General features: G+C 39.5%; 1 protein-coding gene across 1 annotated transcript in view; it reads left to right on the top strand.

Moving 5' to 3' along the window:
- Positions 1-27766, top strand: part of LOC121327704 (cholecystokinin receptor-like) — a 55885-nt gene that overhangs the window by 24808 nt on the left and 3311 nt on the right. The window contains exons 2-4 of the mRNA XM_041271852.1: positions 5004-5255; positions 11667-11928; positions 24991-25118. Coding sequence (XP_041127786.1) covers positions 5004-5255; positions 11667-11928; positions 24991-25118 — 642 coding nt within the window. The remainder of the gene's footprint in view (positions 1-5003; positions 5256-11666; positions 11929-24990; positions 25119-27766) is intronic.

Raw genomic sequence — 27766 nt, 5'->3', positions numbered from 1 at the left:
TTCAAATTGATAAAAATGACTGTGGCACTGAAAAGAGGGCGGCCTTTATACAAGGGCGACCTTTATTAATAATACTATGATTTTCAAACGCTGCAATATTTTATTACGTGATTTATGACATTTTAGAAGTATCGCAGTTGCTTATTTTCTGTAATACAGTAGCCTACCTGTATGTAGCAGCGTGTGTGGCTAACCTACTTTGACTACAAGATTGGACAATTGAACTACAATTGAACCAAAAACAAAACCACCTATAAGAACTTCAGAAGGACTTCTGTTCTGTATGTAGTTTATCTTGCATTTTCTTTCAGAACTGTCCTACCATAAAATAAAATGTGCTTACTATGTGTGTGTACATTAGTTTGTAATTTACGTGCTAGACTGAGGCTCCCGTCTCTTTGGAGGCGTTGCATGTACATAGTCAGTGTTGAGTGTTTATTTGTTTACTGTGTATGTGTGTTTTTTTTAGTAGGGGGAGAAAAAAATACCTTAATATTTCTTTATTGATAGCTGCGTTTTATTTGAGGATGGCCTCTATTATAAGGCTGATATATGACTGGGGCGTCAATACGAGGGTGTCTTTAATTCAAGGGCGACGCCAAATTGAAGTAATACGGTATTCTGGAAATTTAACAAATTATTTGTTATTTTATTTGTTTATTCATTTAGCATTCAGTAAAGATTTGGATTATCATGGCAATTATTTTTCCCTGTACTACTGTGGTTAAAAATCTACTCAAGCAAAATGCAATTCACCATTATTATAAAGATAAAATGTCCTAATAATAATAATAATAATAATAATAATAATAATAATAATAATAATAAAAGTTTGCAAATAATTAAACAAACATATACAATTATTTACATGAAAAACTACACATTTAATATTTTAAATAAAAATGTTACTAACAACATTAATTCATATATCATACAATCATATGTAACCTACACAGAAACTAGGTGTGCTGGGGATGCATCAGTCAGCCAATCTATGCTGACTGTCACAACAGGAAGGGATATTTTAATCGCGAGGTTGGTTAGATGTTGGAACGCAGGAAGCTTATATACAGTAGAACGGTTATTGCAAATGTCCTGATTTCTTTACACTACATGTTTTTTGGTAAGCATGTTGTAAAAATTGTAGTAAAGACTGGGGTTAAATATTTTTGTACTTAAATAGATAAACAGTTGTTGATGCTGGCTTTGTTTTATTAACAGTTTTTATTCAACGACTTTTAAACTGTATACTATAAAAACTGTTCCAGTGCCACTGGTATTGGTAGCTTTACAACAAAATGTAGGGCCTACAGTATTCACCATGGTACAAGGGTGGGTGAGGCAACTTTCTGTGGTTAAACATAGTTGCATATTTATCACAGCTTATAGAGGACTTGTCACAGCAGGTATTTTTATTTTCAAATAAATGTGATAAGGGAGTCCTGCTTACATGTTCCCTTTCAAGTATGAAATGTTATCCATTGTCGACTGGAATATACCTTTGTATATCCTGATTTACATGTCAAAGCTGCTTGATAGAAACCCCTCTGCAACAGGCACTAAGACCCTGCCCCCGAGGGAACAAAGTGCCATAAGCAGAAGGGGTCAGCACCAATTTTTTCTTCAGCCTTGCCTGGGAAGGAGCCTGCACTACTGTCCCACTTACTTGTGGAAAAATATTCACACTTCTAGTGTAGATCATACTTCTGCATGTTTTCTGCAAGCGAGAGAGCGTAATATTGTATTATTAACATTAGGAAAAATAAATACATGTTTATTTTCCTTTCTTTCATTCTAGGGAGATTGCTCCAGAGCACCAGCTTCATGACTTTTAAAGGATATTTATAGGTACAGTGCGTGGCTGTGCTGACTGGAGTTGACCAGCCCCAGTGTGGTGCTGCTTTAGTGAGCAGCTGGTCGGCATCAATGTGATAGTTGACATCTGAGCTGGCTATCTGGCGCATGCGTGATCCTGCAGGTGGAGATCGGAATCCCTGTTTTGACCCTCTCGTCAATCATAGTGATGACACAGAGAGGTTGAGCAAGGGTGTGGCGGGGGACCCTTTGATTGGTTGAGGGGCGGGTCCTGGGGGAATGGTTGATCGTATAAAAAATACGCTCTTCTATTCCTTTATGTAGCACGTAGAAGGAAAAAGAAAGACCACAGAAACGACGGAAGACAGCTGTTACATTTTGTTTTACTTGCCCAAACTGGGACGTTATTTACTTTAGCTAGGGCAACCCCATTAGTGATAGTGAGGGAGTAGGAGAGCATTTTTGGAACTCGGGTCTCGCTGATCAAAGGAGGCTGCACGATGCTGCGCGAAGCAGCACCTTTTGTTTGTAGTTTTATTAAGTTTTTATTTTCTCTTTTGCTTTCACTTTTTTGTTTTTGACTATTATTTTCAAGCACCCGTATGTCCCTGCATCTTTGTGCACCCGACTACCATTGTTGGTAAACCCCTAGAAACTCTAAAATAAAGTCTTACCATTGCCGGTATTGGAGCATGGCACAAGAGTGCCACCTTGTGGACTAAACAAATCAGTGCACCTGAGTGGCATTTCAACTAAATCTTCTGACTCCCTAGTCACTCAGTGAGTCACCCACACACCCTACCACAGTCACTTTAGCGAAGGCTACTAGTAAGGAACTAGTTATCTGGCAGATCCAGGCATCTACAGAACATTCACCTTTCTGCACCAACTGCCTCCACAGCTCGGTACTGAGGCCGTACAGAGCATCTCTGAGCCAGTTAGTTCTGAGAAACCCTGTTCTGTAGTGATCAGCCTCCGAACCTGTCCTCCACAGACATTTGGCGATTTGCATCTGGTTCTCAGCCAGCACCCGAATATAAAAGACAGATTGCTCTTTATTCCATTATATTTCTGCATACTTCATTTCAGCACCTGGACAGCTCTGCAACACTGTAATAATGCTGGGTGATGCACACGAATGAATAACAGACAAACATGAAAATAAAAAAAGTAAAACTAAACACAGCATGTTTATTATTTATGTTCTCTGTATTCATTTGCGTTTATTATTATTTTTTTCTCTCCCCTTGTCTCTTTTCTTTGAGCCTGCATGTTCTCTGCATGTTCAAGGGCATTTCATCACTTGGCGCTGGCGCATGTATATTTCGATCACCTCGAGTGAAAGCCAGATGTGTAGTTCAAAGTGAATCTCCTAATTTTGAATTAAGTGCTTGCTTGAGCAAACCCTCCACGAGTCGTAAACGAAAGTGTAAGACAGAGTGGGAGGAAGGGTTTGTTTTCACTGAAAACAGTGGCAAACCTCGGTCTCATCTGCAACAAACTGCTTACACACTGAGCAACCTCAAACGTCATTATGAAACAAATCACAACACAGTTTCATCTGAATATCCTCCTGGATCAGACTTGAGGAGAAACAAACTGGCCTCTTTAAAGCACGCCTCAGCAGTCAGCAGATGCTCTTTTGGCGTTCAGTAGAGAAGCTGATGTAACAATTCAAGTGAGTTTGGCATGGATAGGGCTCTTTTGTTTTCAGTTTTTATTTTGGTAACTTGATGTCCCTTTAAAGTTATTGAGCCAACTCTGTTTGTTAATTAAACTCTTGAAAAAGAGTTGCTTTGTAAAACAAAATCTCTTTAGTTTTTTCTCCTGCAACGTCAATGTGAATATGATTCTGATTCACTGATAATGTAAAAAAAAAAAAAAAAAAGACAGCTCCTTATTTTTAATTAAAACCGAACACAAACCAGATTTCAAATCTTAATGACTCCTGATTTCATTAAATCGGTTTAACTTCACTTGCTGTTTGCGGCGGTTTGAATAAAAAATAAGGAGCTGCCTTTTTTTTTTACATCCTCAAATTAAACAGAATCACAGTCTCAGTTAAGTTACATCCTTTATTCAGATGAATAAATATTTGTATAAAATTGGAGTGTTGGCTCTACACTAGAGAATGCTTGTTTAACACTAGAACCGCCGCAGTTCTACTCATACCTAAAACCGCCACCAGCAGTCATTATGACAGTTATATTTTAAACAACATCAGTATTAAAATGAAAGACAAACTATCGGATACAACTCGAAAGTTTTATTCAAGCACATCATATCAAACATCTGCACAGCCGAAACGCTGTATTTAAGAACAATTAAACATAACTTACCACATATAAAGCACTATTTAAAAAAAATGAAAATTGACTGGTATCAGAGTTGGCGTCAAACAGAGCAACTTTTGTCCATACAACAGCTGTCAAAGTGGATTGTGAACACTGTCTGGATTATGTATGATCTATCCAACCTGCCCTCATCATAGAAGGCCACTGGTCATTCCACAAGAGGCTTGCAACCAGGGTGCATCTGTGATATACGTAATGCTTCATTGTGGGCGATGCCCCATACTTTCACAAGGTTCTCTAGACTGAATGTCTTAGATCCCCAAAACCATGATGTTGGGACCAGAGTGCTAAGGGCAGCCACTCAGTCTACTCTTTGACAGACATACACCACTGTGTGGGTTTACCCTACACTTGTATCTCTAGTGTATATACACTAGATGTCATAGATTCCCTCCAAAACCCTGGGTTCTTATACCAGGCTGCTAAGGGTAGCTGTTCAGTCTACCTTTTACAGCATACACACTGAGGTGCAGGTTCACCCCACACTTTTTTAGGTTCTGTGGACCCCTTTTAGCACATCTGCTGGTGCAAGTCCTGCACTTGGGACAATGCTGGGTATACTATCCCAATCGGTAATGGAATAACATTTCATACTTGAAAGGGAATGTTAGGTTTTATAACATGGCAGCTTTGACTCGAGTAAATTGGGCTACATAGAGGTATATCCCAATTGGTAATGGATAATATTTCTATTTCAAGGAACAAGGGTTATGGTATATTACCAAATATTTTCTAGCTTGCATGTCACCAGTTTTGGTACACACGGTTACCGTAGGTACGTCATACTTGTAGATGAAGAAACACTAATGCTGTCCTCTTATTACTGTCTTTCAGATTTTGATTATTCTGTGAGAATTCTGCTGTACTCACTGATTTTCCTGCTCAGTGTCTTTGGAAACACATTGATTATCATCGTTCTGATCTTGAACAAACGATTGCAAACTGTCACCAACTCCTTCCTGCTCTCGCTGGCCCTAAGTGACCTGATGGTGGCCCTTTTTTGCATGCCATTCACCCTCATCCCCAACCTGCTCGGGGACTTCATCTTTGGGGAAGCCATGTGCAAAATTGTGGCCTACTTTATGGGTAAGTGCTGTTGGCAGCTGGGACCTGCTTTTTTATATGCCATGTAAATAGGGATATGTGCATGGATTTTAGAATGAAGAAACTTGGAGAAAATGCTCTACTCTTCTAAAAGATCTGTTTAGGTTTAGCTGTGTTTAAAGGGTTTAAAAGCAAATAATGTTGAAATAATAATAATAATAATAATAATTAATAATAGTAATAATAAGTGCTCCTGACAGGATGTTTGAAAAAATAACTTAAGTACAACTAATTAAAAAGTGTAAAAATGGTATATTATTTTCTGAGTTATCGTTTGAATAAATAAAACTACAGACTCTCAGTTTAACTGTTGATACTGTCTGACTTATGGTACACTGTGATTTTCATAATATACAAAAAATCAATAAAGATGAGAGATTAGAAATATAATCTGGGAATGGCAGTCAAAAAGGTTACAAATGGAATGGAACCCTGTTATAATGCTCCACCACAAAGCTCCTGCTAGGGTCTCAGACATACTGTAAATGAAAAATATATATTCTATCTTACCATGGCAACAGATCCCTAAACAGGAAAAATAAATTCTGGTATAGTTACGTTCTTATGTATGAATATGATTAATATTTTTTATATTACACTGCTTCCTGTTTCATCACCTTCTGTACAAGCACTGTAAAGCAGACAATAATAGGATACATTCAAAACAAAGATCAGTTCAATTCAAAAAAAGAACAAACTTCACACCAGTAACAGAAGAATTTAAACAAATGTTTTTATAAGAGAAAGAAAATGAAAATACAAGAAAAAAAAAACATTTACTGACAAACCTCAAATGAGACAATTTCACCAGCTACCTGAAAAAGACCTGGACATGCACCTTTCGATTTTCATCTTGATTTTTGGTCTGTAATGCTGATGTTTGAGTGACATATTCACGGCCAGTGACAGTGCTAAGTACAACAAAGTTATTTTTACAGAGATTAGCTGTGTTTTCATTTCCTTGTCTATGAAAGAAAAACTGTACTCGAACCACACTTTAAGAGCAAGTTAGTAGGTGTTTTTTCGCTCGATTCTAGACGTATACAGTTTCTTCAGAGCTGTTCTTGAAATCTGATTTTTATGATTTACATAATTTCAGTCACGACAAGCTGCATGTTTAGCTTGTAGATTTAGTTGTTTGTTTGCGTGACGGAATTCAGAATCTTTAGTATTTTTATTCCAGGGGTGTTGCTGAAGGTATCGGTTAATCCAGTGCTCGAGTCCCCCCCCCAAAAAGTGCCGGAACACACTATCATTTAACAGTTAGAAGTTAACGTATTAATGAGCGTTCAAATGTTTACTAAAACAGCAATGCACATACATATAGATTGCACTCTAAAGGTTTATTTAAAAATGAGTATTTTTTTGACAGCCCCAAACCTGAGTTTTCACTGTAGATAACGTCACTCTGGAAAGCACACCTGACAGTGGTACTGGTGTTCTATGTTGTTTAAGTACATTAAATGTAAACTAATTCAAAGTGAAGCATTGTGTGTTTTTTATTTGTATGCACATACATATCTGTTCATTGCATTCATGTTTTTTTTAATGTTAAAAAAGGAAAAAATATAAACTGAATAAAGTACTGAAAACAAGATTCAACACTATTCTCAAAACAGCAGGCTGTATTCCATAGTGCTGTTGGTCCTACAGTTTTACATTTGTGTGGCTGTTTTCCCCAAAACAAAGAAACATAGTTTATGACTTTTGAAATTAAATCAGCGATAATACAGTATCACGTCTTTCGTAACAGTTTGTCTGTGAAAGTTTAAATTCCAAATAAAATTAACTAAGGTTCCACTTTTCTTATCAATACATTTACTGTTTCGACTGTCTTATCTCTTTACACAAAGTAAAAAGTTTTTACTTAATTAAAAAAAAAAAAAAAAACTGATATTGTTCAAAATTGAAGATTACATAACATGGCTAGTCAAAGGTTTGAATGCAGCTGTCAACAATTATTAGGCACGAAGCCCCAGACCCACAAGCAGATATTCACAAGTTTTTACAAAGGAGGATGTGGACAACATGCCCCACATGTCAACCTGTTCCTATCCAGTTTTAAATAACTTTAGCATAACCAAGGCAGAAGTGTTAAAGGGACTACGAGCTCTTAAAATAACCAAATCCCCTTGGCCGGGTGAGATCCTCCCAATAGTACTCAAAGAAATTAAAGAAGTTATTTACAAACCGCTAACCAAGATCATGCAACAGCCTCTTGACACAGGGGTTGTACTGACAGACTGGAGAATTGCAAACGTAATACTGATCCACAAAAAGGGAAACAAAACTGAACCAGGTAACTACAGACCAATAAGCCTGAATTCTATTATATGTAAACTTATAGAAATTATAATAAGATCCAAAATGGAAAATTCCCTATATGGTAACAGTATCCTGGGAGACAGTCAGCATAGTTTTAGGAAAAGGAGCTCGTGTCTAACTAACTTGCTTGATTTTTTTGAGGATGCAACATCGACAATGGATAATTGCAAAGCATATGACATTGTTTATTTAGATTTCCAGAAAGCTTTTGACAAAAAAAGTCCCACATAAAAGATTCATTCTCAAATTGAACGCAGTAGGGATTCAAGCAAATGCATGCACATGGTTTAGGGAGTGGTTAACATGTAGAAAACAGAAAGTACTGAATAGAGGAAAAACCTCAGAATGGAGTGTGGTAACCAGTGGAGTACCACAGGGATCAGTATTAGGTCCTCTGCTATTCCTAATCTACATTATTGATTTAGATTCTGGTATAGTAAGCAAACTTGTTAAATTTGCAGACGACACAAAAGTAGGAGGAGTGGCAAACACTGTTGCAGCAGCAAAGGTCATTCAAAATGATCTAGACAAGATTCAGAACTGGGCAGACACATGGCAAATTACATTTAATAGAAAAAAGTGTAAGGTACTGCATGCAGGAAATAAAACTGCATTATAAATATCATATGGGAGATACTGAAATTGAAGAAGGAATCTATGAAAAAGACCTAGGAGTTTATGGTGACTCAGAAATGTCTTCATCTAGACAATGTGGGGAAGCTATAAAAAAAGGCCAACAAGATGTTTGGATACATTGTGAAAAGTGTTGAATTTAAATCAAGGGAACTAATGTTAAAACTGTACAATGCATTATTAAGACCTAATCTAGCATATTGTGTTCAGTTCTGGTCACCTCGCTACAAAAAGGATATTGCTGCTGTAGAAAGTGTTCAAAGAAGAGCAACCGGAATTATTCCTGGTTTAAAGGCATGTCATATGCAGACACTTGAACTTGAAGCATACAGACCCTCTGTCTGTAAGTCCTGAAGCAAGCACTGCACAAGTGGTTTTTTTGGGAGTATATGGATTTCCTTGCCGCGTTGGAGGTTGCTGTGGATGAGTTGCAAGCTGTAGCTGAAATGAAGAATGTTAACTGGAAACAGAGACTATAGAAAGCTGCAAACGGGTTTGGAAAGAACACTGCTCATTTATTATTCGACATATTGTTTGGAATTAACAGGTTGGTTGTGCTGAACTTTCTAATCGCACTTGGGATTATACTATTTCTGCCTTTGACGAGGTTCAATGAGGAATTTTGATCTGTTTGTTTCAAGCCAAAAAAAGCGATCATTGAATGAATTACATGCAGGGATTAACTGTTAAATTACTGGATCGTCCAAGACTGCTGTGTTTTATAAACACTGGTCTTCATTTCTACAGAGTTATTAGCGTAATAAAAAATTATCTTTATATGTTTAATGGAAATTGCTGCTATGTTTATATTACATGTAAGCTTGGTGTTTAATGTTATGGATTTCTCCCTGTTAATTGTTTTATCTACTTTCTTGCTCTTATGTATGTGAAGACACAACTGTGATAAATGCACTTTATTAAGAGAAGTTTCTATATTCTATCTGTGGTTAAAGTAATGCAAATGTTTAACTTATTAATGGGTGAAAAGAGAAGAGAGAAATAGGACCGTTGTTAAGTTGGTGTTTGGGTATGTGGAAGGGTGGTGTCCAATTCACACAGACTGGAGATATTTATATATGACAATGTGCTTGCATAACATATCAAATATAAACATGCTGTTTTCATTGTACTCATCAGTTGCATAGATTAACCATTCAGCCGAATAAGCGAGTAAATATGTGAGTACCACAAAGTTACTGTTTTAGTATCTCTTTAGTGTCATAAGTTGTAGCAACAAATTTGCTCCTAAAGTGGCACCCACCAGTTGGATTTGGACATAAAGCACAGGTCTCTAGTCATTTTTTTCTCTGGAAAAAGCTGAGAAAACCATTCAATGGCCGAGTTAGACCGACTGAGCCGAATGAAGCCGAAAAAAGGGAGTTTCTGAGCAATACAGATATTCTCATGCACCACAAAGATAACATGGACACAAACAAAGGAGATAGCTGCTTCCGCATCCAGCGCTCAAAGAATATCACAGACATTTGTAGAGCTTTTTGAGTTTTCTTCCATCTGATGATGTAGATATCCTTCTGCCTGGTGTTGATGGCTGAAGTGTAATGCTGTCTCCAGGGATCAGCTTATTTTGACTCCCCAGTGCATCAGCACACACAATGGCTGCGATGTTGGCTCAGTGGATCAACCATAGTGCAGTCTCCCCAGCGCATCAGCATGACGACCGTCTGGATTAAGCCAAGTAGGGTATATCTCTGGGGCCTGCACCTTCCATCCATTGTTTGCTCCACGACTTACAGACTGAGGGTCAATGTGGACCCCCCCCACAGCATTTTAGGGGGATATTTTCTTCAGTGAGGGGGTCAATATATTTGATTCAGAACCATCCACCATTTCTTATTTTTGTTTTTTTTTAATATACTGACCTGATGTTTTGTTTCTGAAGAACAAAAAATAAAACTGTAAAGCTGTAAATACAACCTTGGTGTCTCTACAATACTCGCTGTCTTTTGGGGAAAATATTGAGAAATGTGTCACAGTGATGCTGGTGTATCACTGAGTAAAGGATATTCATTGTACCAAAGCACTTTAGAAGAGGAGTTTTCAATCTTTTTAAGCTGCATGCCTTTCCAAAAAATGTAGTCCACCCTGTACCCCCACCTGAGAGAGTCATAATAAAATGAAAACAGAAAAAAGGCCTGTACAATAACATGATACAACAACGTGCAAGCCTTGGAGTGTGTGATGGAGACAATTATAAAAGTTACTGTATTATAACGGAAAAAAATATATTTACTTTTGGATAAAAATAGTCCCTCAAACAGGTTTCTAGTTGTTGGAAGCATCAACATCATTTTATTGTAATTACTAATTAAAACTAGTTTTGTTTTATTTATTTTCTGTTTAGAAATTAAATTGTCAAAAAGGGCATAGCTGTTATATGAAATATGTTTATGTAGTTCTTGCCTTGACTGCCTGACATTTTGCTGCCCTGTCACAGGGTTGTTTTGTCACTTCATTGTAAATGCATCCTATAGAATCAATTCCAATACTTTGCCTGAATGTTCCCTTACCTCAGACCTATACAGCATAGTAATTCCATCACTGTTTTACATTGTAACTATGTAATTGTTTGGAAACATCAACCTACGATTAATCTTCTTAACTGGTTAAAGTTTCTTGTGCTATGGTACCTAGCACAAGCACTGTTTGCTCAGTCATTGTGTGCCCAGATTGGCACTGGTAATTACCCTGCGATAGCCAGGCTCTTCTAATTTTCTTTCAGACAGAGGGTTGGTTTTTAAAAGACTGACATTCACTTACAAAGTGGTTTTGTTTTAATAAAGGCCCAGAACTCTATAGTAGAGGTGTTAAGATCAGGATTGAGTTTTTTTGAAGCAGGGCTCTCCATTTACCTACTGGAACCATTTCCCCTGATCTTTCATTAGCATTGTATTTATGAACACTAAAATACAACATTAAAAAGGTGGATCCAGCTTTTATTTTCTGTGGTCTGACATACTTACAATACTCATATTTTCAATAAGTACTTAATAATATCTGAATAATGGGAGGCAGAATGGCTTAGGGAACCCCCCCAGTCCCGATGGAGCCTCCAAGTTTGGGGAGATGTGACATCATCTCCAGAGTGGGGCATTGCTCCAAAGTTGCTCTGCCTTCTGAACCTCAACAATAATCTTCATTAATAATAATAATAATAATAATAATAATAATAATAATAATTGTATATATGGTACATTTTTAGAGTTATCTGGATTTTTACCATTTACATTATAACCACAGTTATATTACAGTAAGTGCAATTTAATGGTAGATGTGTTAATATGAGAACATTGTATAATTACATGTAGTTCCTCAGGTGGAATCTGTCTGTGCTATCTCTATATTTTGTCTTTATCTACAGTGCCCATGCATATGTTTTCATATGTTTACTGTTATCTATTGTTTTGGTCTTTTCAGGAATCTCAGTAAGTGTGTCTACCTTCAGCCTGGTAGCTATAGCCATTGAGCGCTACAGTGCTATCTGTAACCCCCTCAAGTCTCGGGCATGGCAGACCCGTTGTCATGCCTACCGTGTCATTGCCTCCACCTGGATCCTGTCTCTGATCGTCATGATCCCATACCCTGTGTTCAGCACCCTGATGGCATTCCCGAAGGCCAACAACTCCACTGGGCACAACTGCCGTCTCATGTGGCCCAATGATCAGGTGCAGCAGGCCTGGTAAGATCAGCAGTATTACACTGCTCCTCAAAGTTTAGGGATTGTAACATATACCTTAAGTAAAAGAAAGAAAATTGCTATCGCAGTCATAACATTGCTTTCATATTCCTCATGATTAAGGCCCTGTGTAAATTGTGATTTCTTCAATATTCTTAAATAAAAATAAATGTTCAAATTTGTATTTCATACAAAAAAAATCACATAAACTAAACTCTACAGCTCTGTTGTTATGTGCCTGCGTGTACTATTCGACATGCACGTAGTGCTGTGCAGGGATTATGTCATGTTCGGCATGTGACTATATGCAATCTAGGTAGGAAATTAAAATACTACGCACTGTAAACAAGAAAATGGATGTCTCTAAAAAAGCAAAAAATGTGTCTGAAGAAGATCACATAAAGCAGTATCCAGGAGGAGTTTTATACAGTGATGGAGGTAAGCTCTTCTGTACTTCCTGGAACATTACTGTAGATCACTACTGAAAATCATCTGTTGACAGGCATTTTGGTTCAAGTATCACATAAAGACGAGTCCAGAGCAGTACCGTGAGTGTGAAAGCAGTGAAGCATGAAACACAAATATCCCTCTTGAAAAATTGGACAACCAAAAGTTACGTAAGTTCATCAGACTGAATGTATCCAATGGTGGAGTGATTCTTTTATCAACCCATCTGTGACTTGAATACTTAGCTGCCAAGTATCACAAGCAGGAGATTATGGAATTGGTAAAACAGTGTGGTTGCTTGTCAGTGGTCACTGACGAGTCAACTGATGCCCAAGATCAGTATGTGTTACACATTGTGTTTGTCTTGCAAGGCCTAAATGGTGAACATGTATCTGACATAGAACTGAAAGCTGTGCTCGCAGTTACACTTTACCTACAGGCTGTTAATTACACCACTTCACAAGCTATTATAAAGTGCTTGAATAACTTTAACGCTGATTTTGATGATGTCGGTGCATTTATCTAGGACAATGCATCCTACATGTCAAAAGTTTACAATCAAGAGTATAAGGGACTACTGCCTGACTTGGTTCATCATTCACTGTACCTTCCATTTTACTTAAGCTTTGTGGAGTATGAAATGGAAATGACAGTAAACACTGAAGTGTTAAAACAGCTGAAACGTTTGCTGGACCATTCGGAAATGTTGCAGATGCAACTCGACTTAATCACAAGGTATGGCAAAAAAAACTTGAAAATAGTTTGAAAGCCATGAGATTCGTGTTCATTAAGCCTACAATAAAGTTTATAACTTACTTAATACATACCAAGCACTTAAGGTTGAGCAACACAGCGGTGACGCAGGGTTTCAAAGCCAATGTATTAAAACATTTACTGAAATTGTTAATAAGCTTACAAGCTCCTATGACCCTGATTGCAGTGAAAGAAAACCCTGCTTCATCCAGCCAGCACACCAGTTCCTTAAAGCAGTAAGGGTGTTTGATCCCCTGCAAGCACTTACCTTGAACTTGGATGCTGTCCCTTGGATTCCATACCTGGTTTCAACAGGAGCTGCAATGTTGAATTAGAAGGCTTCCGGTTTCATGCAAAGGAATGCAGTCGTTATCTTCCACTGATGACGTTTTGGAGGTCGGCAGAACCACGCTTTCCTAACATTGCAAAACTGTCCAAGCGATATTTGTATGTTGTCCCTAATTCTGTGGATGCTGAGCGAAGCAAATGTGACAGACAGAATGATTCTTGGTGATAAATCTCCCTCCCGACCTATGAGGGTCAGACAATTCATTCCCAGGGTTAGGCGGAAGTTGGTCATCTAGAAAGGGGGCAGAGCTACGGTACACTAAATCTTAGACCCGGAAGGGAAACTATGTGGCAGCTACATATTGGAGGAGTGGTTGTAATTGTTAACCAAGGCGTCATGATTGACAGTATATAAGGGGATTTAGCAAGGTGATTTGTTCCTTTGTTATGGTTAACACTAAACAGGAAGGAGACCTGTATTGTAATCGTGAGTGTTTTGACATGTCTAAAACTGTTTGCTTGTTGTTGTTGTTATTAGACGGCTAACGTGATCCAGAGCTGTCGCTAAAGGCAATCAAACCTGGACAACATTGCACACTTGTCACAATTAACTGCATTTGCACCACAAGCACTGTAGCACTAACTGTGGACTTGTGATCGTGTGGGTGTGTATCTGGACTACTATTTCGGGGCCTTCCCGTGGATTAATTAAACAGAGCTATACACAACCCAAGACGTATTGTTTGTTATCATTATTGTTTACTGTTTTGTCATCAGACGTTGGATTACAAAAATAAACCTCTATTGCACTAGTACTTTGTTGTCTGTCATTGTCTTGAGCACTGCATCACCCCTACAACTGCACATTCCAACCACTTTGCCACAATCAACAAGCCATTTTTATTATTTTTTTAATTTTGGCCACTGGACATCTATACTTTAAGTGGGGATCAACGCTACTAACATTTATACTTTGAAGTGGAGATCAGCACAACTGGACATCTACACTTTGAAGTGAAGATCTGACCAATCTGCAAATGATGTCTAAGGTAAAGTACAGTACAACCTCAGAGTTACGAACCCCTTGGGAATGAAGGTTGTTCGGAAGTCTGAAATGCCCGTAACTCTGAAAATGAGTTTTCAGCGGTTTTAAAATGTGTACACCTGCTATCTACACCCTCAATCTGAAGAATAATACAAGGATATAGCACAGTAATGCAATACTCATATTGTTATGGTTCTAAAGTCTTTAAAACAGTACTGTAAATGGGAAAAAAGGCTCAATTGACGTTACCATTGGAATTGCAACTGTAGCAAAATCACAGATTTACATGTCCAGGAAAACCTGGGATAACATTGTGCTTGTTTTTAAACAAAATGCATTTGTGCAGCTTGCTCGGTCATTTAGCCTCCTTTGGCTTGAAAAAAAACCTATGCTCAGTAAAATTGAACATACTTGCTTTGAAATCTGCCTCATCTTTTTTAATAAATTTGTTGGTACAGTAATTTTGTCTTCTCCATGACCAGCACGCCGCTTATCTAGGAGCGCCATATAGGTTGCATTGCACATATGATTGAGCGATTGCATACTTCCGGTTGAAAGTGGGGGTTCGGTCCTGTTGTAAGTTTGGTGTTCATAACTCTGGGGTTCTATTGTACTCATCTTTGCTGTTTTTTTAAAAAAAAAATACATTTTAGAAATTATATTTGTGGTTCATGCAAATTAATTCAATGCATAAATTCAATGGAAACAAGTATAATTTCAATGAAATCGAGCAGAAATATAATGGAAACCAAGTATAAATTCAGTGGAAATGAGTATAAATTCAGTTGAACTGAGAATAAATGTAATGGAAACGAGCATAAAAAGAAAACATGGTGCATTCGAAAGGAATTTCATGTGGCAACTGCAAAGTAGACTGTATATAAAAAATAGACAATTGATGCATATCAGACTAATTGATACAGGGTTCCTAGTTGGAGAAGTCAATAGGATTTTTAAAAATACACACTAAATAAGCATAAAATATTAATCGCATAATAAATCTCCCTCCCGACCTGTGAGAGCGCTAAGCAAGGGCAGAGTTCTTTGGATGGGCTGACTTGACAGTTCTTTCCCCAGGTTGGGAAGTTGGTCAGTCTGGAAGAAGAACGTATTGACCTGGAAAGGAAACAATGAAGCAGCCGCAGATTCTAAAGGCAGCTGCATTCGTTTACCAAGGGTCATGCGTGAGAGCGTACAAGGGGGCGGACAATCATAATCTGTTCCTTCACTTGGTTTGTGGACTTGAACCTGAAGGACCATGAGAGACACAGTAACCACTGCTGAAATAAGAATTTTTTTGTTTTAAGAATATTCGTGAGTGTTTTGTTTGTTTGTGTCTGTTAGTAATCGTCTGTGTTTGTATATCACTAGATAGCTAACACGTTCCGGAGCTGTTGCCAAACCTGGGACAGCAATTCACTTGTGTCACTGTAAACTTTATTGTACCACAATCACTAATTCACACACGAACAGACTTAGTGTATGTGTTTTGTGTTTAATGTGGGGATACAATACTGGGACTTTTTTCGGGACCACCTGTATTACTTACCAGCATTATTATTTAGTGTTTGTTTTGCCTTCCGGCACTGAACATGAAAATAAATTAAAACAAACCATTTCACCTGGATTACAATTGTATGTCTGTTCTTTAATCACCTGCACCTGCACACTGTTAACCACTTTGCCACAAGCACACGTGATGACTACATATTCAGTAGAAAAAAGGAAACTAAACCAAGTGCATTAATATAAAAAAGAAAGCAATACATGTGTATAGCTATAAATATACTTAACTAAATGAGCCCTGCATACTATAACCCACTAGCCACGCTGTCTCTCACTGTTGATAAGCCTTGCTAAAACAGGATATATAAAACTAAAAGGCTATGTTAAATTAGGTTAAAAAATTAATTAACATGCAGTTTAAAGGAGCTTATTTAAAACAAATGGAAAGATAAAACTAACTATGTACATTACAATACTAAAACCAATGTGGTATAGTAAGTGTTCTTGACTCTAATTTGGGGCTTTAGGACCCTGGGGGGTAATTATTAGTTAATTGAGACACCTGTGCACACTTGGCCCCTGAGTAAAGGGAAGGAAAAACCCTGTGGACAAAAAGAGTGAGACTAAGGCCTAGGAACACATGGAGAGAGAAGGGCTGAGAGCAGCAGGGTGTGATTCCTACCCTGCACTGGGATAGCAGTAGCTTGGGTGCCATTTTGTTCATTTGTGTTCGAGTTTGTGTTGGGTAAGAGTTTTGTATAAATCTTGTATTGTTGAAGTATTAAAAGTGTGTGAAAGCTTTTAAACTGCATGTTCTGTGTCTGGGTTTGCTATTTCTGCAGTTGACCAGCCTTGACCGCCTGCCATGTTGCCACACCAAATATAAACATTTCAATGTTGTGTGTGTACAGCTATGGTCAAACGTTTTGCATTTTTTCATTGATAGATAACAAGAGAAAATAATCATATTACAGCAAGATGCTGAAAAGGGATGTCCACTTGTTTGATTCATTTATTTACTGTAGTATAAGGACATGCTAGGTATAATTGAATACACATTAGGTTGGATTCTGTACGGGGCTCTGTTGTCAGGCGCAAGTGGTGTGGGGAATAAAGTGAATGCCCAGACAGTAATTTCTCCCAAAATGATCCGTGTTTTTATTTAATAAGCAGAAGAATCTGCCCCACTACCAGCAACGGTATTGGGGGGTACGCAGCGGGCTTGCAAACCCTAAATAGTAATAACAAAAGGACTTTGTCCATCCTGCATCCTCGTGTGTGTTGTGCCATGAAAGGAAGTGTTCAGGGTTGACTGCTCGCTCTGAAGTGACAGATCTTGGGTCCTCACTCCTCTTCCCTAAAACACAAAAAGAACACAGGTAACAAAACGTTAAACAACACAGACTCTGGCCGTCTGTTACGTTTTCAGCTCAAGGGGCTATACTCATGTAGCTACGTCCCCTTTGTACTGCCCAACTCGTTCCTGCAGTCAGCCCTGCACCCTGGTGTAACCAATCACTGCCTGGCCCGCAGCTGATTGCATGGGAATTGTTTTGAGTATGCTCAACTTCGTGCTTCCTCCATATGGGTAAGTGTACTACCAACCTTACACATTGCCCTTTCTGGTTGGCAGGGCGATTTATAGCATTGATTCTCTCTTTATCACTTATCTCACCTCGAAGTGATGCCAAAGGTCCCCCCTCCCTTGAGAAAAAATCAGCGTTTTGATGCTTCTTACCCGCACTATGTTTCACAGTATAGTGGAAGGGTTGTAACGCCAGAAACAGCAGAGTTATCCCGGTGTTATTGTCCTTCATCGTATGTAGCCACCTTAAAGGAGCATGATCATTGACAAGAGAGAAAGAACTCCCCAACAAGTAATAGCCAAGAGAATGAGTAGCCCATTTGATGGCTAAACACTCCTTCTCAATGACGGAATAGTTAATCTCCCTAGGAGCCATTTTTTTGCTCAAATAAATGATACGGTGTTTGTGGCAAAGTGGTAAGCAGTGTGCAGGTGCAGATGATCAACAACAAGACTGACAAAATTAATCCAGGTGCAATGGAGGTTTATTTTGCAAACCAAGGGGTCTGGTGACAAAAAGACAGTAAACAATAATAAACAATGATGCAAGCGGAAACAATGATACAGCGGAGTGTATTGCATTTATTTGTAATCAGCGTGTGGAACCCGAAATGATAATAATAGTCCTGTTATATTTTACGCACACGTAACACATACACAAACAGCAGTCCACAGTGCGTACTGTAGTGCTCATGATGAATACCATTCTTGTGAAAACAATGTGTAGAGATGTTTAGTGCTGTCCTTCCTTGACAGCCCCAAATCGTGTTAGCTGTCTAAACAGTAGCAAACAGTATTTTTAGACAAAACAAAAACACTCATGATTTATTTTGCCAGTTTTCTTTTGGTTCTCACGTTTACCATTCACAAAGGAAAAGATCACATCACTACGTCCCTGTGACAGAAATACAATGAGTTCTGGTTATAATTCTCCTTCTCGACCTGTGAGGGTTTTCAATAGAGAAAGGAAAAGTATCTGGACGGGCTGGCCTGACAGTTCGTTTCCAAGGTCGGGAAGTCGGTCAGCCTGGATGGAAGCGAGACTCTGTTGCAGGAACGTATTGACCCGGAAGGTAAACAAGGTAGCAGCTGCAAGGTATAGACGCATCTGAAATTATTTACCAAGGGATCATGTGGGGTAGCATAAAAGGGGCCAGAGAAATGCTAATCTCTTCCTTCGCTTGGGGTTTGCGCTTTAAACCTGGAAGGACTGAGAGCTACAGTAGAAATTGCCAAGGAATATTCGTGAGTGTTTGTTTGTTTTGAGTGTTAGTAATTGTCTTGTTTATTGTATCACTAGATGGCTAAACACATTCCGGAGCTCTCACTTTTGGGCCAGCACAAGCCAGAACTGCACTGCACGAACTGTCACCAAATAACCTGTTGTCACCCACCATGAGCACTGCTACACGCACCCGGGACTGGTGAACGTGTCTTAGTATTGTGGGGCGGATAAGGTTTATTGTTTGGGACTGTAAACTTGTTTGTTTTGGCTCCACGCATTACACATTGTTGCGTTTTGCCGGAGCATTTTTCTTTTGTTGGTCACCAGACCTGGATTGTAATTAAAACCACTTTCCTACCGGATTACAATTGTTTGCGATTCTTTTTGCACCGCATCACCTCTACACCTGTTCACAATCACCGGTCAAATTGCCACAGTCCCCTTTTTATACCATCACCCATGGCCCCTTGGTTAAGGAGCGCATCCGTTCCAATCTGCGGATGAAACACAGTTTCCCCTCTGGGTCATTGGTTTCGTGTACCGTAGCTCCACCCCCTTTCTAGATGGCCGACTTCCACCTAACCCTGGGAATGAACTGTCGTGCCATCCAGTCCAGGGTACTCTGTTCCCTTCACACAGTGCCCTCGCAGGCCAGAAAGGAGATCTAACACCAATAATCGTTCGATTGCTTTCACAGTGTTCTACCCTGTCAACTTGTTGGAACAGGACTGCCACCAGACCAATCTGGGAGGCATCAGTCTGAAGGATGAACTCTTTGCTGAAATCTCGTGAAATCAGTGCGGGAGCTTGACAGAGTTGCTTCTTAATCAAATCAAATGTCTCCTGACATTGCACTATCCACTTAACTATTTTTGGATTGACTGGTGGCATACTCGGGGATAAAACGGTAATAATAGCCAGCTAACCCCAGTAGTGATCTCACCTGTGACTTGGTTCTTGTGATCGCCATCTCCACCAGCACCTGGACTTTGGAGGCGATCGGCTTTATCTGACCATTACCCATAATGTAGCCAAGATAATGGGTCTCTTGCTTGCCAAATGCCCAGCTTGGCTGTTAGACCTGCCTCTCGTAGAAACTGTAGGGCACTGTAGTACAGCTGAAAGTCTAATAATTTACTACTTCCAGGTGGAGCTAAAAATCACCACATTATTAATATATGCAGCTGCATACTGATGGTGGGGAGCGAAGATCTGGTCCATCAGTCTCTAAAAGATGGCAGGAGCTCTATGCAACCTGAAGGGCATGGTCCGGAAATGAAACAAGCCATCTGGGGTAGAGAAAACGGTTTTCTCTCTCAAGCTCTGAGTGAGTGGAATCTGCCAGTGAATCTTCCTCAAATCCAAGATCGGGATTAACTGCGCCTTACCCAGTCGGTCGAGGAGCTCATCCACTCAGGGCATTGAATATGTATCGAACTTGGAGATGACATTAGCCTTTGTATAATCCACAGAGGGGTCCGGTTTGCAAGGAGGTGGAGGATATACTCAGCCTTGGAGTCATTGATCCTTCCTGGAGTGAGTGGAGCCATCCTTCTTGCCCACCATCACGATAGGACTGCCCCACTCATTCTGGGAAGGTTCAGTGACTCCAAGCCTGAGCATATCCTCCACCTCCTTGCAAATGGGACCCCTGCGGCTTTGTGGGATCCGGTACAGTCTCTCTCGAACCTTGACACCTGCTGGAGTAATAATAGTATGTTGAATGACATGTTGAATTAGTTCTACCGGGCAAGTCAGAAAAACATCATTAAACCTTTCACTAACTGGTAGAGCTTGTGTTTCTGATCTGGAAGTAACTGTTCCCCCATCAGAATGTTAGTTGTAGCTGGTGGACTGACAGTGGGACCAAAATTATTTTATAAACTGTCACAAGCTATGAATAGGGCCCCCCTTTCATTCTAGGGTTTTAACAAGATAATATTATACATTTCTGCTTATTTCGTCGATCGGGTTGTCTAATTTCATAGTTCACGTTACCAATTCTCTGTATCGCCTAGTATGGCCCTTGCCATGTAGCATACAACTTAGAAGTAGGAAGTAGCAACAGTACCTTATCACCTGGCCGAAAAGTCAGAATCCGTGCTTGTTTGTTGTACTGCTGCTCCTGGCGATGCTGAGCTAGCTTTAGATTCTCGTGAGCCAAACGGCTGACCAATTCCAGATGGTCTCTTAACATGATTTTGTACTTGACTATGTTTTTGGAAGTTTTCGTTTGCTCCTTCCACCCTACCTTCACAAGTTGAAGGATACCTTAGGGTTGCCTCCTATACAGCAGCTCAAAGGGAGAGAACCCAGTCGAGCTCTGAGGCACCTCTCTCACTGCAAACATCAGGTGGTGGAGGAGCTTAGCACAATGTTTCTGTTCTTGGTTGACAAACTGCTTTAGCATCTGTTTCAAAGTCTAATTAAACCATTCCACCAAACTGTCCGTCTGCGGATGATAAACGGAGGTTCGAATGGACCGAATTTGCAACAATTTATACAATTTCTTTAAACATTGTGACAAAGTGTGTTCCATTAGAATTTATTTTGGAATCCATACTCTTGCTATAATCTGTACTCAAGCAATTGCTGCAGCACTAGTGGATCTCAATGGCACTGCCTCTGGATATCTGGTCGCATAGTCCACCACTACCAAAATGTGTGTAGTCCGGTCAGACTGGCTCAGTGGACCCACTATATTCATAGCAATGCGTTCAAAGGGAATTGAGATCAGGGTCAGTGGGGCGAACCCGCCCCGGCGCTACTTGCTGGCATTCCGGACACTCCGCTACATATCTCGTCACCTCACTAAAAACTCCCATCCAATAAAAACAAGCCAATATTCATTCCTAAGTCTTGTCGCTACCTAAATGGCCCGAACATGGGACATTGTGAGCCAACCACATGATCTCACATTGAAAAGACTGGGGAACAAGTAATTGTGTTACAATCTGACTTGTGCTCGTGGCTTGGGACTCTATAAAGTAAGTGCCCGACAATAATGTGATGAGGATATGTAAGCGGCTGGTTATCCTCTACATCCTTCCCCTCGGTAGACCGAACCTGACCCCAAATGAGCCAGCGAAGGATCATTTTTTTGTTCCAATGCTAGGTCCACATCTCGGTCCCAGAACTTCGGGTTATCAAGTGGAGCTAAAGTAGCTTCAGCACTGGGGCCTCATTAACCTGTCTCCGCAGGTCACAGTGAGTCTCTATCCCCTTTCCCTTGCATTTGACAGACTTTAAAGTTTTCCCCAACAAACCCCAGCCTTGTTTCATTGACATTCCTTCCCATTTTTCAACCCTTCACTCTCTTTGTTTTTTTGGGGCAAAATTGGGAATGGAACAAATCAGCATGCAGTGGGAAAGTTTCCCCCGCTGCTCCCATGGACTGGCTTTACTGTTTTATTAATCATTGTTTCAAAATACATCCAGTCTCAACCTAAAATAACTGGATATGGCAACTTTGCAGCCACTGTCACGATTACTCGGCGAGTATGACATCCAATAGTCAAATCTGATTTAGTGAGGGGGTATTCCTTGTTATCCCCATGAATACAGGAAATGACCACAAGCCCACATGACCACTAAGGTACCCCCACCAATAGAAATTCTTCAATGAAAGTTTGCCCACATCCTAAGTCCACTAACGCATGGGTGCTCACATCACCAACCTATACATCAACAATGCAAGGCCCCTCCCAGTCATTATTCCTGGACTTAATGGGTAGTGTTAACTAGGTAATGGAAGGCCGTGCCACATTCCATCGCCGGCGGACAATTCCTGGAGAGGTGGCCGACCTCATGGCACCAGTAACAGGTGGCGTGAAAAGGTGCCCACAGAGCTTGTATGTCCCATTGCCAGTTTGGCAATGGGGAGGGGTTCTCTGCTTTTACCCTGCAGGGAGTCAACCTTGCTCTTCATTGTTGTGGAGGTAGGCCGCCCGTTGGAGTGCTGATGAGAAGTGGATCCATGGGGGGAAGTGCTATGGGGGTACCGTCCTTGGGCCCATCGTTCAGAGTCAGTTGGAGGGAGGAGGGGGGTGTTCTGGGTGTTCGGCCCCAGCACCTTCACAAATTGCTCAATTAATCACTTTTTCTGGGTTGTTAGTGCCGGGGCGAGCCACCGGGTCACATGATCTACTAGCTGCTGTACCTCCACGTTGGGTCACAGTCCTGAGGGTCGCTGGTATTCCCAGAACTGGTGACAGTGCGTCTCCTCTGTGATATCGAGCTGCTGGAGAATGGCCTGCTTCACCTGATCAAAAACCAGAGCTTGGTCATGTGTTAGGGCTTGGTAGGCTGTCTGGGCCTCCCCGTTCAAATCGGGGCCCAGCTGGGTAGCCCACCACTGCAGAGGTCACTGTGCTGCTGTTGCCTGTCTTTCAAATGCGACCAGGTAGGCCTTGAGATCGTTCTACAGTGACATCTTCACTTCCCTCGTCCTCAGTAGGGGCACTGCTAGTTCAGTCGCTGGTTGCCTCACCTGATTGGCCTCCAGGAACAGGCTGTGCATCCTCTCCATCACTGTCGCCAGTGATTCCTGGTGCCTCTGTTCCTGCGCCTCCAACAGCGCTGCCAATGCAGTCGGGTCCACCTCCGTCCAACTTCTGAACACCAAGTGTCGTCAGGTGCAAGTGGTGTGGGGAACAAAGTGAAAGTCCAGACAGTAATTTCTCCCAAAACAATCCTTGTGTGTTGTGCCATGAAAGGAAGTGCTCAGGGTTGACTGCTGGCTCTGAAGCGACAGCTCCTGGGTGCTCACTCCTCTTCTATAAAACACAAAAGAACACACGTAACAAAACAACAAACAATACAGACCATCTGTTATGTTTTCAGCGCAAAGGGCTATACTCGCGCATCTGCGTCCCCTTTGTACTGCCCAACTCCTCCCTGTGATCAGCTCAGCACCCCAGTGTAACCAATTGCTGCCTGGTTCGCAGCTGATCGCATTGGAATCGTTTCGAATATGCTCAATTGCTTACTTCCTCCAGATAGGGAAGTGTACTACCAACCCTTTCTGGTCGGGAGGGAGATTTACAGCATCGATTCTTTCTCTCTTTATCAAAGGCTCCAATGTGTTTACCTACCTAAAGCTTTATTAACCCTTTGCAGTCAATTTATTCAGCGCTTGTCAGGTACGTCAGGTCCAATTTATTTTCACATGTGCTTTTTATTTTACATGTGCTGTTTAAAATATTTTTTTCAGAGTAAAATAGGTTTAAAAGGCACCGAATCACAAAAGGACATCAGTACTGCATCTCCAGCCAAGCCCCACCTTTTGTTCACTGTATTTTTCACATACCTCTTTATAGACGTGCATATTGATATATCCTTTCCTGATCACTCGTTTTATCACCAAACTCCTCAATAATGCGATCCAAGTCATTATTTTATTACTATAACATCTCAAATAGCTGTGATATTCTTTGAGCACTGGATGCAGAAGCAGCTATCTCCTTTGTTTGTGTCCCTGTTATCTCTGTGGTGCATGGGGATACTTGTATTGCTCAGATACACCCTTTTTTGTGTTCATTCAGCTCCTATTGGTCTCACTCAGCCATTGAAAGGTTTTCTCAGCTTTCTGGAGAAAAAAAACGACTGGAGACCTGTGTTTTAATTCTTTTTGACATCAGATTGGCAAAGGAAAATTGTAATGTTGGACCTGGTCTGACATAGGACCGCAAAGGGTTAAACCAGTCAATCTGTTTAGCTAGATATTCACAAAAAATGCAAATAATATTTTTTTTGTTTTAAAGTTTAGAAATTCAATGGAAATGGCCTAGTGAATTTTTTTTATTATTTCTTTCTAACCATAATGAGCATTATCTTTTTATTTTCTTCAACATTTCAATGGAAATATAGCCACTAGTGCATTGCTAATGTGTCAGTTTATAGAGCAGAATTACACACAGGGCCAACATCTCTAGGGCACTATTCGCATAATTATAAGAAAAAAAGTAACAGTGTGTACTTCTGTCCATCTGTTTGTTGTAATAGTTTGGGTTTTCCTCCATTTGATTTCACTAAAAGGGTGAATGACACCACGTGATCGGTTTTAACTATAAGAAATCTTGAAACACCCTTGTTTAAAGTTTGAAAAAACAAACCATGGGACAGCCCAGAATGCTGTTTTGGAGAAAGTTCAAGCAGTATTCTCAGGAATTTTTCTTTTCTTGCAATATATTCTGCAGAATGTCTTGTTTCTTGCAGGTACCTGATGCTGCTGATTACTCTGTTCTTTATCCCTGGTATTGTGATGATAATTGCCTATGGACTAATTTCCCGGGAACTGTATAGAGGAATCCAGTTTGAACTGGACCAGAAAAAAGAAATCTCTGGTAAGTTTGACTCCACCTCGAAGTGTAACCCATTCATGTGTTTCATTCGTTTGTTACCATGGTGCATAGTTAGAAATGCATGAAGACGCTGTACAATTAAAATAACTAAGCCGGAAGTTATTTTGAGTTTGTCTTTTGATTATGATTAAGTATAGTCTGTTGAGAGAACTCAATACTCAATACTTAAGTCTGAAAACAGAATCCTGTGATATACAGAATGATCTATAAAGAGAGGAAAGAGTTTTTAAAGAAGCATCCCAGTTTCACCATCCTCTATAGCAGCCAGTGCATCCAATTGTTCTATTTGTGACTTGTCATAATTAAACATTTTATTATCACATCCTAGGCAACAGGAATTTAGTGGAGATACCCACTGATGAAACTTGCTACTATTTTTTTCACATTTTTCACACATACCAATTTTACAATGCTCCCTTTATTTCGATATTTGACTTATACATAAAAAAAAAATGAGAAGGACCCTCTTACAGTAAAATATAGTATTTATATTATACCGGATGTCAAATTATGGTGAAAGTTGCCAAGAACCTGTGATGCAACTTGCTGAGGATTGAGGCTGTCTGAATGCCAGACTTAAGTTTGTAAATATATCTACAAAAGATCTTATTCAGTGGTGATAAATCTTGGTCTCAACTAGGGATGCACCAAAACCAGGATTCGGTTTTGGATTTGGCCCAAATACCTACTTTTTGAGCAGGGTTCGGATTCGGCTGAATACTTAGGATTGGGTGATCCGAACCCTATCTGCCCAGGCGCACATCCATTTTAATACATGCCTCCAATGTGTGCAGTTCCTCTTTAAATAAAAGACACAAATCCGGTATTGAACGCAACTTTTGTGTTTAATAGCAAGAACATGTTTGATGAACTGTGTTGCAGCTCTTTACTCTCTCAATTGCTGGTGGCGCATGCACTAAACACACCACGCAGCTAATGAATGCAAACATACCCCCGTATGCAACAACAATTCACAGCACACTTTTCATGGAGTGAAGTTATGCAGTAAACCTGTAATATGCAGTAACGGCAAACTGTTGTAGACGTTTGTGCTTTGTTGCTTTGTCTGAGACGTGTTATAAAAAATAAAAACAAAAATTCGGTGCACATAAATATATATTTTTTGTAAATTTTCAACTGTCAGATGTGCAAGACATTGTTGAACAACATGCTTTAGTAAATTAAATTATGTTATTGTAATGTGTCAATACAAGCTGAACCATATGGGAACTTCTGTGTAAATCAATGTGGGTTTTATTTTGCAGGGAGATTCAGGTCACTCAACACAGTAATTTTTCCTCATAGCTCTTAGATCAGGTGACACAGGTTGAAACGTCATTAATGAAAATAGTGGGTTATGTTGGCAAAGATGCAGCTCTCCTTTCTTGTAAAGGTAATGTAAATGGTTTTGTATTTTGATGTTTCTGTTGTGAGGGGAGAGGGCTAGCGGTAAACTGTGTAAGCTTCAAACGGTAATCTTATTCAGGTATATATTTCCATTCGTCAGTGCTTAATTTGTAAAGAAAGAGGTGCCGAGGCACAAGCAATGGCAATAATACTGTCCCAAAGAACCACACATTCAAAATCCTAACACGTTTATTTGAAATTGCAAATTGAAATTGAGCAATTGTAATTAGTAATAGTAATCATATACAAAGTAGTCGTACATGCAAAAAAATAAATAAATAAATTAAAGGCAAACGCAGGACAAGTAATAATTTTTTTTTATAAAGCCTGTGTACATGTTTTGTTATGGTTTTGAATTTAAATGGTTTAAAAAAATAAAAATAAAATTAAAAGGCATTCATAGGACTTATGGTTTGACCCACGGTCTGCACTGTTATATCAGCGATGTGTATGCAACAGAAGCCGCTGGTAGATTACAAAAATGATTACTTAAACTATTAGACCAGGTAGTTGTTATCTTAGTATGTTAATATTCTCTATTAATTAAATGATATTCATTGAAAAAGCAAGAGAGAAACAGATTATTATTATTATTATTATTATTATTATTATTATTATTATTATTATTATTGTTTTTTTTTTTAATATAACAGGCTAATGTTCCGTTTGAAGTAGGCTACAATATTTTTTATCATTAAAAATTAATTAGCTTTCATATTTTGTTGTGTACTGCTCATATAATCAAACCAAGTAGTGTAAGAAGTTGCTTGTATTGTTCATGAAGTTTTTCAAATCAAGTAAGCTCAAAAACGACAAGAAAAGTCTAGATTGTAGGTGATCATTCTTAGAGCGTATAAAAGAGTTAGGCATAGGGTTATTGCTGTCATTACCGATAAGTCAATATGAGAAAAAGTAAAGTGCTATCTGAAGAAAATGATTTATTGTCATAAAGCTGTAGAAGGATTAGGGTTGCCCAATCCAATCCCCAATCTCAATCCCAATCCCATTCAAGAAAGTTTATTCCAAGCATTTGAGTATCCCAATTTCAACTATTGTGTCTATTATCAAGAAGTACAAGACTCATGGTACTGTCACGATGCTCCCTCTGTCTGGAAGAAGGTTCTCTCACCAAGAACAAGTAGAAGAATTGTGAGGAAGATTAATAACAATCCAGGATTGACTGCGAAAGATATTCAAAGTGAACTGGCTGCAAGTGGGACTGG

Source organism: Polyodon spathula, chromosome 15, assembly GCF_017654505.1.
Source record: "Polyodon spathula isolate WHYD16114869_AA chromosome 15, ASM1765450v1, whole genome shotgun sequence".
In the NCBI taxonomy this organism is placed as follows: Eukaryota; Metazoa; Chordata; class Actinopteri; order Acipenseriformes; family Polyodontidae; genus Polyodon; species Polyodon spathula.
The sequence above is the reverse complement of the archived record's forward strand: the minus strand, read 5'-3'. Positions and strand labels throughout refer to the sequence as shown.